This window comes from Watersipora subatra, chromosome 10 (assembly GCF_963576615.1).
Source record: "Watersipora subatra chromosome 10, tzWatSuba1.1, whole genome shotgun sequence".
NCBI lineage: Eukaryota > Metazoa > Bryozoa > Gymnolaemata > Cheilostomatida > Watersiporidae > Watersipora > Watersipora subatra.
In genome coordinates, this window is record NC_088717.1 from 38,615,951 (window position 1) to 38,631,574 (window position 15,624).

The window sequence follows — 15,624 nt, forward strand, 5'->3', positions numbered from 1 at the left end:
CTGACAATAGGATTTGAGCTCGCACAATTTTGCTTAACCGACAAAGCATCTACCATCTGTGATAGTGATGTGAGGTGTTTGGTTACCAACCACGTACTTCTCATTGTAGTAAAAGAGTTATTTTGACTTTTATCTTATTAGAGGTCTATGAAGGCCGATGACAAGCAAATGTAGAGTCTGTGGACAGTTGAGAGGTATATGTCTGATCATGCATCAGACCTAAGATTACTTTAAATGATGCAGTGCATCTAGGCTATAACAACTGATCACGTGTTTTATAACAATTGCATTTGGTGTAAACGAAAAATGATTTTATTGGATTTGTTGGTAGATAATCTATAAAGTAATTATTACATATCATTTAGTAGCATTCATGCAACAACTCCAAGTTTAACGATATGCCTGAGAATATAGAATGCTTATAGCGCACTCCATTTGTATTATGATATTTTATCGCGCATACCCTTCTCCGTCAGGAATTCACAATCTCTTGTGGTTACTAATCAAAACTCTCTTAAATTCTAGCACAAAAATTTCAAATAACCATACATAAAAATTCTTTTATCTTAAAAAAGAATTGTTTAATGGCTTGTGCAAGATTTAAATCAAATCATCTCAACAACGAGTTTTTGAAAAGTTTAAACGGTAAGTTCGTTTAATGATGAGTAATTACACAATTTTAAAATATTTGATTTGCCTGCTTAGACAATATGTTTCTCAAATGTCTACTACATGTTAAGATACTACTCTGTAAAAAACCCTGTTTTTAAAAAAATGCATTAAAAGTACAACTATTGTAACCCTTTAAAAAAAACTCATTTAAAAATTATGACTGAATGTTGCATTTAAGTTTGTGATCTTGAAAACTAAATAGCTAATTTAACTAGCTGGAGGGTCATGGCCACTCATTGAGCTGGCAAGCGTATGACACTGTTGCCATACATTGTACACACTTGTACTTTTTGGCAGGGTAGTAACCTACAAAGATATGGCTAACTGAAAAATTGACTCTCTATAGCAGAATTTTCATTTCAGCTTGTCTTTTTCTTGCTTCACTTGTTCCCTTGTAGCTGACAAGAGATTTTTTATTATTCTTAGCCTTTTCCTCTTTTAATTCAAACACACCAGCATAAGTATTGGCACAAAGGCTATTGCTATCAGAATGGACAATAAAATGAGTGGCTTTTGAATCAATAATAAGGCTTTGAGAATTTTTAAAAGTTTACAAAACATTTTGCCGAATGTTTTGACCTTCCCTTAACTAACACCAAGTACCGTGTCTTTTTTATCGTTGAATTGTGTTAATAACTATAATAGTAGTCAGGCTAGACGAACCTGTGCATAGATTAGGTCAATAACTACTAAACCCTCAACCCTTGTATATGTAAAAAAAGTGAACTGGACACCTTCACAGAACCAAACACAACATCTGTAAAAGCAATGTGCTACACTAGTGATGCACCAAAGCAACATCTAGGTGGCAATGAGACACATACCAATCTATCAGCCAGCCGCTACAACAGGATAGAAATGCTAGCATTTCTTGACCTGTTCTTGCCTGCTGGACGCCATATCCTTCCTGTTGAGTGAATCTAGTACAGTGAAAGCCAGAAATCATTTCAAATTTGACATGCAACTTTATGGAATGAGTGATTAATGTAAAGCAAGCCACAACTATCGACAGCCTGATTTCGCCTTGACTGGCTTGAGGTCTGAACTAAACTTTAGGTCAACAAGCCTCCACGCACGCCTTTTAGGAACCACTAGCGAGAACTGATGTGTTTATTTTACTAACCACCATTACTCTAATAGATGAGCTATGAGATATTTCTTCACTAGGTATTAATATAATAGTTTATATATAATTCTGGTTAGCAACTTTACTCAGTAAAAAAACTGCAGCTCACAGAAATTTCTCCTCATAACAATACTCTATTCGTTAACTCTCTTAAGTTAACCATCCTTGATTGTCTGAAATTAATTTGAAAGATTTAAACATCTACTCAATTATAGTGTAAAAGTGAAGTCTACAAAATGCTACTAGCTAGACATCAGTAATAAAATACATACTTAGTATAGAAGAGTTCAGCTGAATCCTTACGCTCCAAACTACTAAAGGGAAGGTCACGGTTTTAATCCTTTTACTCATTCATGCAAAGCAATATAATCCTCCATTAGTGGATGTGAACCAATTTATCTAAGAGTGTGATATTAGACTGGCACTAAAAGGTCTGGAGCCTGTATTAAGACACAACTAGCAGAATAATACAAAAAATTACATGACGATCATGTTTTGTTTATTGAAACATATTTTACCAAGAATAAATCCTAGCTCTACACACAAGTTGAGTAGGAACAAGTTGAACTATAAAACACAAACATGCATGTTTGTTCAGCAAAAATTACATTGAAGGAAGTCCTTGAAAGACTTGAAAAAATGTAGGTCTGTATTCTGTTACTGCTGGTCTTTGTGCAGGCTATTTACCTATGCCACATAGCCATCACGTGATATGCTCAAAACCATGTATTCACACAAACATGCAACATTTTAAACACAAAATTTCCAAAAACATAAAAAACATTCAAATATAATAAAAATATTTTGGCAAATGTAGTTTTTAAAATATATAATGAATTTTTGTTTTCTTTAAAAAACTTAGAGCTGACCTTACTTGATTTATAAAACTAATTTAGGTAAAAGTTCATTTGGCTTGTTTGATAGTAAAAAACAGTCATTTGAGAAGTAACAAAACTGAGCAATAAAACACTGTTTTAACATTGTTTTAGCTGTGATACAAACAGATATCTGAAACAGATTCATGTTGGAGAGAAACTGAAATGTGGATAGTTGTTTGAAATGCTCGAGTGTCATTGGCTAATAGAGTTATTACGAAAATCCCCATTTTCATGTTTTTATAAACTACTTAAAGTTATGATCACATCATAATATGATTATATTAATTAATTTGGACACCAGAAATTGAAGTACATAGCTAAAAATAACTTTAGCATAGTGTCTAACATATGTAAATGTTTATTTGGCTCTTTGACTGTCACAAACTGTCAGGATCTGAAACTGTTAATGTTAGAGCAAAAATCTCATCATTTTTGTTACTTGTCAAAAATAGTTTGTCAAAAGGTCAGATAACACCTGCATAAGTTTGTCACCAAGTTGTTCCATAAATATTTTGATCAGTTGTTGGAATATAGCTTACTTATTTTGGCTAAGGTCTTAGCATAAGATATGATGACCGACTTAGGGATCAAGTATTACCTCTACTGCTGAATACAAAACAGTTTACTTCTAGAAAGTTTGGAAAGTTCTAGAAAGCATGAAAGTTTTCCAATAATTATGAAAGTTCCGCTTATTTATGCATCTTGTAAAAAGCAAGAAATCTTACGTATTGCTCTCACCAACAAACACATAAAACAAAAAGATTCAAAACCAAAAAGAGCAAAACAGATAAGCAAGCAGTTGATAAAACTTTCTACATTTACAAGTAATACAGAATTAGCAGAAAACTTTGTCAGTACTTTGACAGTTTTGTCAGTAAGCATTTATTTTAGAGTATACCTATATTCTAACTTATGCTATGCATGTTAAAAACAACTATGCAACAAGATCGATAGTTAAACACATCTGTATGTTTCTTTCACAGCCAGCACTATGATAGTTTTCAACTTATATTGCTTTACTGATAATTGCAGACTCTACTGTAACAGCATTACTTTACTGTCTGGTATGAATCAACAATCACAAAATTAGATAAATAGAAATCTAAAGAAAATGCTTAGTTTTTAACACGTTTAGTCTAGAAATGTTTTACACGCATTTAGGCTGTCATCTCATCTGTTGCGGCATCAAATGTACAATATTGCCGATAGGAGTGCAATCACACTATTCACTATGTATATCAAGCATAGTGAGCAAAACTCTTAATGCTCAAACATTGCTTCGGTTTGGTATTTTTGCCCTGAATTTCTCATTGTTATTAGGTTTTTGCTAGGAAACAGCCAGTATTTGTTGTAAGGAGAGCTATTTATGTTATTGACAAAAGAGATATACGCATAGACAATTGGTATATACAAATAACATGGCTACACCAAATAACCTGTTTTATTATGTAGACAGCTAAGCTGTATTTGGCAAAAAGATCTTACCTATATACATGAATATATTTGTATAGCATACAATCGTCATGTGTTATTTTATAGAAAGATTGGGAAATTGAAAAAGATGGTAAGAAGCAACATTTTTCTTGTGAGTTTTCGTAATCTCTAAGTATAACACTCGGAAAGAATAAGTATGCTACACTGTGTTACATTATCGTTATATAGTATGGCATTACACTACATTATATGTATTGTATTATAGTATATTATATATCATATCACAGCCTATTATTTTTGTTGTATAAATAAAGGTCTACATACATCAGTTGCAGCAAAGAAGAAAAAGAACCGGCCTTCCGTTCTACGTCCTTATATACTACCTAATACTACCTAATACTACCTAATATTACCTAACACTACCTAATACTACCTAATACTACCTAATCCACTAGCTTTATCCATCAGCTTTATCTACTCCCTGTAAGTGCAGTGACTACCTGCAACTGTTTTAAGCTCAGACGCCAATATAGCCTGAGCCCACCAAATCCTGTAATACAACATTTTGAACTGGTACGGCTGCCAGTCCCGTGCACTGTGAGCGATCATCAAGAGCAATCAGTACATGCATAACTATCCCCCGACAAAATAAAGCGACCGAGTAGTGTAGTGATAGCACACTTGCTTTTGAACCTGATCTCAGGTTCAATTTTCTTTCAGGGAATCTTTGTTCCAAATGCTCTTAGCATGGCTTCAGACAGACAGACACTGCTATTATTATAATAAAGGTTAGACAATCTTTTATTATGACATGCTACATTATATCTTATTGTGATATATATCACATTGTATTATAATATAATACAATGTGATATATATCACATTGTATTATATTATCTTGAGAAATGATAAGTTTTAGTTATAACAGTGATAGGAAAGTTATAACCAAGTAAGACGAGGAAACAATAGGTTAGAGGTCACAGTTAAAGACAAAAAGAGAAGAGAGATAAAACATTATTACATGCGCATATCAAGTGTTAAATAGACAGATCTCTGGTTCAAACAAGCATAGTATAAGTGGCTAAACAAGCGATTGCCATAAACTCAAGTATTATTTACTGATGCAATCTATGTCATAGATAAACTTGCTTTTTTGTGCTATAGCAACAGGGATTAATTGTCAAAACAAGCTAAAACATGCTATTAGAAAGCTGTCGATTCATCAATAGCTTCAATTCTAACTGGAAGAGAGAAGGAAGCGGGTGGAGAGTCTACACAATAGAAGGTACAGACAGATTGTGTAATCAGCATGTTTCAAATAATTGTCGATTTCTGCTTGGAAGAACAGAAGTTTTTTTTATGTTGCAAGAAACTGCAGCAGACAGAATAAATAATAAAATAATAATCTTCATATTACCTGATCGTGCACAAAAAGCTGCTAAAGGTTTTTAAAACCAATTTTTTCATTTGTCTACGCGTTTAATAGCTGCGTGAAAGATTTTCTTATCACACAGCTGTATAATAATTGTGCTCATTTTAGACAAAGGTATCAGTTCTTCAAGCAAAAAGCATTTTTATCTATAAAGCTAGAGAATATTCTCTACAAATATTTGTTTTAATAATGGTTTGATGTTGTAGGACTAACATGACCCTGAAACGCAATGACAAGATTTGTCTGCTCACTCTGTTCCTTTGCTTCAACTGTGAGTAAAAGCTGCCATCAAATCTCCTGCTAATAATATTTTTGCTGTGTTTATTATAACATTTTCATTGCTAAAATTACAACCAAAATGTTCTGTTTTGTCTAATCTTGTTTACACTGAAGAAAGTGACATAAATGCAGTCTAAGTAATTGCCAAGTGCGATGTTGATTTTTATATGAAAAATATGCTATTTCAGCAGATGGTTAATTTATTGAGAGTTGTTACCCAACATTTATCAGTAGTTTAGTAAAATCTGTCAAAGGAGCCAAGTTTAGAAAACTTTCTCAAGAAATTTCTACACTAGGCGCGACTAAACAAGCGCTCAAATATTGATTTTATAAAACTATTTTTAGCTCTAGATCAGATATCCGTCAGCTAGCAATTTCCAAATGCATGTACATGTACATGCTACACGTGCAAACTACAAGTGGGGGCAACTCTAAACAACTTGAAAAAATATTTAATCTTATGAAGCTTAGCTTTCTTGACTTAAATATAAGTTTTAACTCACAGCATCTGTCTCTTGCAGTATTGATAAAGGACACCGTGGCAACTATTCAGTGCAAGGGGAAGGCAACTCTGGATCAAGCCTATGGTGTGTCATGCATGTCCAAAGGGCTAAAGGCAGACATAAGTGACAACCAATCATGTCTGATTAAAGAAAGGGAAGACAATAACCAGCAATGTGATTCATCAAGCAGTTGCACGGTAAAGTCAAGTTAAGATCATAATAAAATATTGCTGATTAATGTGTAGTCAATTGCAGGGAAGCCAAAATGCATTTACTAACTGGGACAGTTTTGAACCTTTAAACGGTGGCAGAAATCCTCTCCGACAAAATGAAAAGCATTACAAAATGTTAGCCTAGTGTCAGTCTTGTTAGAGCCTCTATGCCGGAGGTAGAAAGTGTAGACAGAATATGTTTGTCTTGATACATTCACACACCAACTTTGATTATAAAATAGTAGTATAACAATATAAGATAATAGTATAATAATATTGATTAGGAAGAAATTTCTAAAATATAGTTTAAAAACTTCATACTATTAGTCTAAATTAAAATAATTTTTTGATGGGATTCCAAATTTGTTTTAAATCATACTCCATGGCAAGCATTAGGGCAAAAAAACAAAGGGAACAGCTGTAAATATCAACAAAATACCAAAGACACTTCCACTCACTGGCATTGGCCTCTGCGTTCGCAGCAGTGTAAGCAGTAGAAAGGTTCTTTACAGATTTTCAAAGCATTTCTCACTGTGTTTCAGCCTTGAAGGTTGAAGCAATTTTTGATGAAACTGTATAATTATCGTGTATCATATATAAGTACATGTACAACACAAACTTTGAAGCGTTGAGTTGTTCACCTTAAAAACTGGATCAGAGCCAAGCACTAATTGCGTTGCGCACTGACAGACCTAATACACAAATTGAAAATGTTTAAATGGTGTCAAGCCCAAGCAATGATCAATATGTCAAGATCAATATGCAAAGATCAATACGTAAAACCAAATTGGTTTATGTGAGTGCATTGTAAGTAACTGTAGATAAGCCTTTTTATATCAAATATGTTCTCAAAACAATAGGATGTTTTGCACAAAATGAGTTGCTATCTGTTTTGTTTTTAAGCCAGTTTTTAAAAAGATGTTTACTTTTCAACAACGTACCTGCATAAGAATAGTACAATTTTTTATAAGCTCGACTATTATTCATGTAATCTTTATAAAAATATAGATTACAAATTATTATAAATTGAAAATTTATAGGTGGGTGTAAAACAAATAGACACACTCATGCATGATTATACATATGTATTTTTAATATTGATTATATTCAATATCTGATGTAGTGGTCAAGTCTGGTATGATATTATTAGCATATATGGTACAGCATTTCTTAGAGATTTTAAAAATGACTCAATTCAATTCAATTCTCATCAACAAATTAACAATTCAATTCCCAATTCTTTTGAATCATAGATCGAGCAGGAAATGAGAGAATTAGGTATCAACTATTTACTGTAGCTATTCTAACTTTGATGAATCAATTCTACTCAATACATGCAAATAAACACAATCACTTTTTTATCAATTCAACTCATGTTTATTAAATAGCCTGGAAGTTGTTAGCTAATAAATAAATATTGAAAAAATCACTTAAGTCTCCAGACCACTTGTCAAGCAAGAAAACGGTCTAACGGACAAACCACCATATTGGGAACAACTATTATAGTGCTGAACTAACTAACCAACAACTATACTGATTGATAAAACACAGACTACTGCGTAGGGTAAGATCTGACGTTTGGATGAGATGTTACATTTTTCGTGCATGACAAAACAGCATAGCTAAGCTTATTGCCAGGGTAAGCACTATTTCTAAGCTGTAGTATGTGGCATTAAGTAAATCGTGTGAAACATAATTTATCTTTCTATCATTTCTAAAACCCACATTTATTCTGTAATGTGAAACACTCGCAGGCATTTTAGGATGTATCAGTAAAACCTTTTCATGAGAGGATGTAACCAAGGAGTGATCGCTTATCTAAAATAGTTTAGCATTTATATATATATATATATATATATATATATACATATATATATATATAAAGTTTATTAAAAACTACAGGTTAAAATCATTACTACTATTTGTTTCATGCAATCGTGTTGCAATCTTCAGGTAGAATCAATGTCGAATTATATGTCGATTCTACCTGAAGATTGCAACACGATTTCATGAAACTAATAGTAGTAATGATTTTAACCTGTAGTTTTTAATAAACTTCATACACAGCTCTAATTGACTCGATTATTGAGCACTTTACTTTACAGTGTAAACCACATATACTATATATATATATATATATATATATATATATATATATATATATATATATATATATATATATATACATGTATATGTATATATAGATATATATATATATATATATATGTATATATAAATATATATATGTATATATAGATATATATATGTATATATAGATATATATATATGTATATATAGATATATATATATATATATATGTATATTTACAGTATATATATACGTATATATGTATATATAAAAACATACATATATATATAATGCATATATATTATATTTATATTTATAATTATATATGTAGATATATAATATATATTATATGTATATTTATAATTATATATGTAGATATATAATATATATATTATATATATGTATATTTATAATTATATAAGTAGATACATGTATTTATGTAAATATATTTATATATGTATATTTACATGTATATATGTATATGTCGCTTACAATTTTGTAAATAATGCTTTACTAATATCACAGTTTACTAACACCTCTGGTCATACAATAGTATCAACAAACATCGTTGATGTTGCTGTCTTTTTATGTTTTTGTGCATTGGTATAGATGTTTTATGGTAATTGCCAAAAGTTCTTTGCCGAACTGCAAGTATTTGCCCCAAAGTTATACATAATTTTTGGTAACCCACATGTTGTGCCAGTTCTATAATGCTTAATGCCAAAAGATTTAGGAAATGAGGAAATTAGTAGATGACCTTTAATTTGCAGGCAATCAACATCAAGCTGCTGCCAGGTCAGTTTCTAGACAGCAATGACATCCTCTGGAGTTTTGCAAGCTGCTACCAAAAAGTAATGAGTGTGCAGGTCTGTGCAGACATCTCTCAAGGTAAGTTTGCATGTGAATCAATTATCAATCTTCAGGTGATTATAATCAAAACAAGTTTATATTAATTATTTAAACAGTTTGTTAAATGTTACTCTAATTACATCTTGAACAGAAATAATTTTATGCTAGCTTTGTATTTTATATTGAACACTTTGTTTACCAGATGATTTTAGCTCAAGCGGGACTTCGTGCTTTATCCTAAAAATTTCAGTTAAATGTACAAAAGATCATAATGTGAAAAATATTGCATTTTGGTAAATGCCCAAAGTTGTAGAGCTTGTGGCTAACAAAAGTATTATTGTTTTAAAAGTTGTGAGAAGAAAGATTAATGCAAACTCAAAAACATGTTATATAAAAGTTATATAAAAATAGCAAATTCTAAAATAAGATAGAAATTTCCACTTAGCTCTAGTTCTCATTGAACTATATTCATATTAGATTTTAATATATATATAATGAATCATGAATCAACATATCAATTTTCTTCTGTCAATTCTAGTGCCTCCTACAACATCACTCAGACCAAGAAGTACTCAACATCTCTCTACAATTTCTTCTGTTAAAACAAGTTTCCTTCAGAGAGATAATGCTTCAACAACTCTGTCAGCTTTGCCAGCCACTAATCCGACCAGTAACACCACAAGTCTTTCTACTAGTGCACTATCGGACACCACAGCTACTGCCAGTAATAGTTCTACTCTTACAACTACTTTGACCTCTGACCTCACAAGCTCAACCACAGATTCGACTACATCTATGACTGATGTAACCACCTCCCCGTCTGAGTCAACTACATCCACTACAGGGTCTACCACATCCGCTACTGAGTCAACCACGTCTACCACTGAGTCGACCACATCGACCACTGAGTCAACCACATCAACCACTGAGTCAACCACATCCACCACGGAGCCAACCACATCCACTACAGGACCAATCACATCCACCACTGAGTCAACCACATCCACCACTGAGTCAACCACATCCACCACTGATCCAACTACATCTACTACTGATCCAACTACATCTACCACTGATCCAACCACATCTACCACTGATTCAACCACATCTACTACCGATCCAACTACGTCTACCACCAATCCAACCACATCTACCTCTGGCGCCGCAGCATCCGCTACAGTTTCAAGTACATTAACTACTAACTCCGTCTCATCTGTAAAAGACTCCACTAGTAGGAGTTCCACCTCAACCAGCCCTGTCTCAAGCCAACTTACCACAACTACATCTAGCCAAAGTTCATCTTCATTGAGCTTAACAACAGGTAAATAAGATTTCAGTTTTTATCCTTCTGTGTTCTAAAGTTTTTGATCAATGTGTGAAAGCCTGTTACAATTAGGCAAAAATTTAAATAAAATTTTATATGAATCCATCGTTTTGCACCGACATTGTTGAATTACTATTTTATTGGTAATGACAGTTATTTATAGCTACTTTCAAATAAACTGCTGGTAATGAAATTACTTCAAATAATTTAAAAATTCAAAAAAAAATCTCAAACACTTTGTTGCTAAAAATGATATATCTATGTAGAATATCTTGGAATTGAGCTTTTGCTCAATTCCAAGATATTCTAGTAACTTTAATTTATATTTCTCAGAGCAGAAAGTACCACAATTTGAGGGCTGCTTTAGCGGCATTGTGACCTTCAGCAGCCTGAATTGCTCGGCACAAGCGGTAAATGTCACACTCTCTCAAGGAAACATGACAGCAGAGTTTCAAGTGCAGGTGCTTGGCTGCTGCTCAAAAGACAACTGCAAACCCGATGACGGCAAACAAAGTAAGAGTTTTATACTATTACACTGATTTGTCATCTTACCACTACCTAAAACACAAATATGGCTTTTTCAAGCAAGGTTATTACAGCTGTCACACAGTGCAACCCTCAAAGGTTAGACTTCAGTTTAACTTCAAACCGTTCTAATCTTTGTTAATAGTTGCTAAAACTTTAGATAGATGATTTCAGTTATATACTTGTTGACACATAAGAACCAAAGAAATGCTTGGAGTATTTGTAAGAAACATTTAGATTTGTTATTAATAATTGGCCAATTTTTTTTATATCTATTTGTTATTAGCATCTATCAACAAGGAAGTGCTATGAGTTCTCTTATTATGAACGCTAGAGATCAGTGTCGTATAGAGCACTAGAGATCAGTGTCATAAAGCTTATCAGGTATCATGGCTGTCATGATTGTCTAACTGAGAATGATTTAGACTGTTTCATACCAAAATCATTTGATGAAAAAACAATTCTGTTCGTTTAAATATCAGTTTACCTGTTTTTTTAGATGAACATGTATACATAGTTGCTACACCATATTTAAGCAACTATGACACATACAACATCTTATTCTATTTGCTGTAATGCTTGCTATACTATCTTTTTCAGTTATAATACTTTCTATGCTACATTTCACTATCTATAATTTTGTTATATTATTTTAGAACAGCTATAAGGCCTGTTATACTATAGCATATACAGTATTGCAATAATGTTTAAGATGCAATTCTTTGGTAATTTTAATGCTTTAGCTAAGTTGCTTGCTATACTACATTCTAGTAGCTATAATGCTTGCTATACTATATTCTAGTACATATACTGTTTGCTATACTATATTCTAGTAGCTATAATGTTTGTTATACCATATACTAGTAGCTAAAATGTTTGGTATACTATATTCTAGTAGCTATAATTTTTGCTATACTAATTTGTGGTGGTCACACGACTTTTTATACCATTTTTAGGTATTCAGTACTATATTTTAATAGTTTAATGCTTGCTATAACATGTCTCAGAGGCTATTATGGTTGCTATAGCTTAATCTGGTAGCTGCAATACTTCTTATTGCAAACTATATTCAAAGTAAATGGCTCATTCTGTAGTAAACAATAATTCAACATTTTTGCAGAGCCAAACACATGCAACTACGGAAAAGGCAAAAATGTTGTGAGTGTGCCATGCGCCTCTGAGTGCTTTACCTATCTAATAGCCAATTCTACAGCCAGCACGTATGTTGCCATGATGTTGCTATGTTATCTTGTTATCTTGTTATGTTGTCATTTTATTATGTTGTTATGTTGCTATGTTGCTATGTTATCATGTTGTCATGTTGTTATGTTGTTAGGGTGTTATGTTGTTAGGGTGTTATGTTGTTAGGGTGTTATGTTATGATGTTGCTACAATGTTGTTATGCTTTTACTATGCTGTTTTTATCATGTAGCTATGACATTAAAATGGAATGGAATTGTAAAATTAAAAATATTTTTTATAATTTTTAGGAGCAATCATGGCTGCCTTGATGACTTGTACTTGAGTGAAACGCCATTTGCTGATGCTGTTGATTGCTCTGAGACCTACAAAGAAGGATCATGCTTAGATGCTGGCAATAATGAGGTTAGTATATGTGACTTACAGTAAGTGATGCTGGAGTAGTAGGTCCAGTACTATAGACAAAGTGAAGCCCAAATAGACCTTAGCGCTGGTTGTACTGGCAGCGCATATAATATTTGTACTGGCAGCGCATATAATATTTGTACTGGCAGCGCATATAAGATTTGTACTGACAGCGCATATAATGTTTGTACTGGCAGCACATATAATATTTGTACTGACAGCGCATAGGTATATTATTTGTACTGACAGCGCATATAATATTTGTACTGACAGCGCATATAATATTTGTACTGACAGCGCATAGGTATATTATTTGTACTGACAGCGCATATAATATTTGTACTGACAGTGCATAGGTATATTATTTGTACTGACAGCGCATATAATATTTGCCGGCTCATCAAACATCCACAATTTTATTTTAGTTTGAGCTTAAAGATGAACTTACACAAAACCTTAGTAGATTTTATCAGAAAGTTTTGGTATCTTTATCATTTGTGATTGTTTTTGACGTTTGAAGTGATCTGACTGTCAGGATGTTTCAAGATTAAAATCGATAAAACTAAACTGCCTTTAAATTGGTGAAAATTACATAATTAGTTGTTATTGTTGCTATAGTTGATATCAGCTATTGCATTTAAGTTGCAGCGTTGCGCCCCTTTATTCTGTCTGTCTCAAGTTTTGACAATTTTAATTTTAAATTATCCTTGCAGTCAGATCACTTCAAACATCAAAACAATTGTAAATGATAGAAAAATACTGATACTTTGTGATAAAATCTACTAAAATCTTGCTCAAGTTTATCCTTGATGCATTTAACAGAATGCTGTCATGTTTATGTCTGTCTGTACGCTCAATGATATGCAAAGCAGTATGATAATATTCAAATGTAATTGATTTATTGCTATGTAAACACACACGTCTAGCAACAGCTTATATTGCGTGGGCCTAATGTCGGAGGATTCTGCTTGATGTCTGCTTTGCTTACGGATTACTGCAAGCAAGGCAGTTTTGCGTCCAATAAGGCAAAGATACATGTAATTGTGACAAACATGTGATCTTTTTGTTTCTGAAAAGCTGATACTGTTGCCCAATCTACCGCATTGATATCTTTTATTAAAAGTAAGTAAGTTTTTAGCAAAAAAACTTACCTATCTGCCATGAAACTGTTATAAACAGGCAGCTAGAAATCTCTTTTTTGCTGTTCCATTCTATAATAAAGTAAGTGGATAAGTAATAACAGCAAAAATTGAGTATGTAAAGACTTACCTTAAAGTTGCCATAAATTACATCAAATTCAACAGAAATATTTAGTTCTTATTGCAAATGAAACATGAATTAATTAACTTAAAATCTGCACTTTACGTTAAATTAAAAATTTTCTGTTTTAAATACTCATGTTGGTTAATTTTTACACTTTTAATCGCCAAAATTGATAAAGTATATTAAAATTAAACATCATTTTAACAACTGAAGTTAGCCAATGCGATATAAAAACTGGACAGGAGTCAAAAACACGTAAATGATATAGGAAAACTTGCTCATTCATCGTTAAAAACAATGCCTTCAAAAAAAGACAATCGCCAATCAGTATTTGGGAAAAAGATTATCTTTACAGTTTTTTAAAAGATATATCAATGCACTCATGTAGCATTGATATAATGAGAAACCCATAACAGAAAATGAAACGGGTTGTTTATGCTGACGGATCATTTGTTAAAGTAGACTATATGCCTTAGCCATTCTCAGAGCATATCAGGAACATTTGATAAACATACAGAATTCTCTGAAACTATGGCTGACCTGCTGCTAGTCTCACCGACATCACTGCGCTGCCTCCAGGATGAGTTTGGTGACACAAGTTCTATTTCTGTATTGCAGGCTTGTTTGAAATGCTGCACAAGCAACAACTGCAATACATTTGAGTCAAAAAGCTCGTTACTCGGACTTGAGTCTACAACTACTGCCTCTGCTGCCGTCTTGACCCTCTCTTCATTCCTGTTTCTGTTTAATCTGGCTCTAGCTATAACTATCTAATCTAAAAGCCAAAACTTTTAGGTTTAGATTTTCTTGCTAGAAAATCTTTAGTAACTCTTATATATACCTATGAGTTTTTATAGAACTTGGTTTTTGACCTGATTTGTTATGATGGTAAACAGATTACTGGAACAGCAATCAGATTTCAAATGTCATCGATAATTTACAATTATTTTCTATTGCCCTGATAATACTACATTTGAAATTTTTAGCTCTATATTACTGATAGCAAATATTTGATTTATTTTGCTACTGTTGTATTTACTATACTATGCTAGTATTCTATTTTTAACTATTTGTTACTAATAATTTTTCTTGACCAATATAGCTTGTTGTAAAACTTGTATACTTTGTGTACATTTGTCCGCTGGTACACAACTGCTATCATTCAACCTTCATGATGCTAACAACAATTGAGAACATCATCAACTCGTTGAACAGACATTTCTCTGTCAATTTGATATTTTCTATGAAATTGTTTATGGCTGACAAGGTTTTTTATTTTTCAACAGCAGAAGTAAATACATAGACTCATTCCTTTCTTGTTTTATTATGTAATACATGCGAGTTACTCAGCTTTCAGCTGACCAGCTGACCCAAAGTATATCAAAATATTATAATGTGTTTTCTCGAAGACCTTTAACTGATGGAATAAAAAAG

General features: G+C 32.4%; 1 protein-coding gene across 1 annotated transcript; it reads left to right on the forward strand.

Annotated features, from left to right (window-relative positions):
* The first annotated feature begins 5,755 nt into the window (after positions 1-5,755).
* LOC137407047 (uncharacterized) lies at positions 5,756-14,964 on the forward strand. The gene is made up of 8 exons (XM_068093653.1): positions 5,756-5,813; positions 6,343-6,521; positions 9,395-9,512; positions 10,012-10,794; positions 11,131-11,310; positions 12,443-12,542; positions 12,813-12,927; positions 14,677-14,964. The coding sequence occupies exons 1-8, from the start codon at positions 5,756-5,758 to the stop codon at positions 14,962-14,964; spliced, it is 1,821 nt and encodes a 606-aa protein (XP_067949754.1).
* Positions 14,965-15,624: the final 660 nt, after the last annotated feature.

Coding starts and splice junctions, on each gene's coding strand:
- LOC137407047 (XM_068093653.1), top strand. CDS start 5,756: ATGACCCTGAAACGCAATGACAAGATTTGTCTGCTCACTCTGTTCCTT. Junction 6,522..9,394: donor ATTCATCAAGCAGTTGCACG/GTAAAGTCAAGT, acceptor TTTAATTTGCAG/GCAATCAACATCAAGCTGCT. Junction 9,513..10,011: donor CTGTGCAGACATCTCTCAAG/GTAAGTTTGCAT, acceptor TGTCAATTCTAG/TGCCTCCTACAACATCACTC.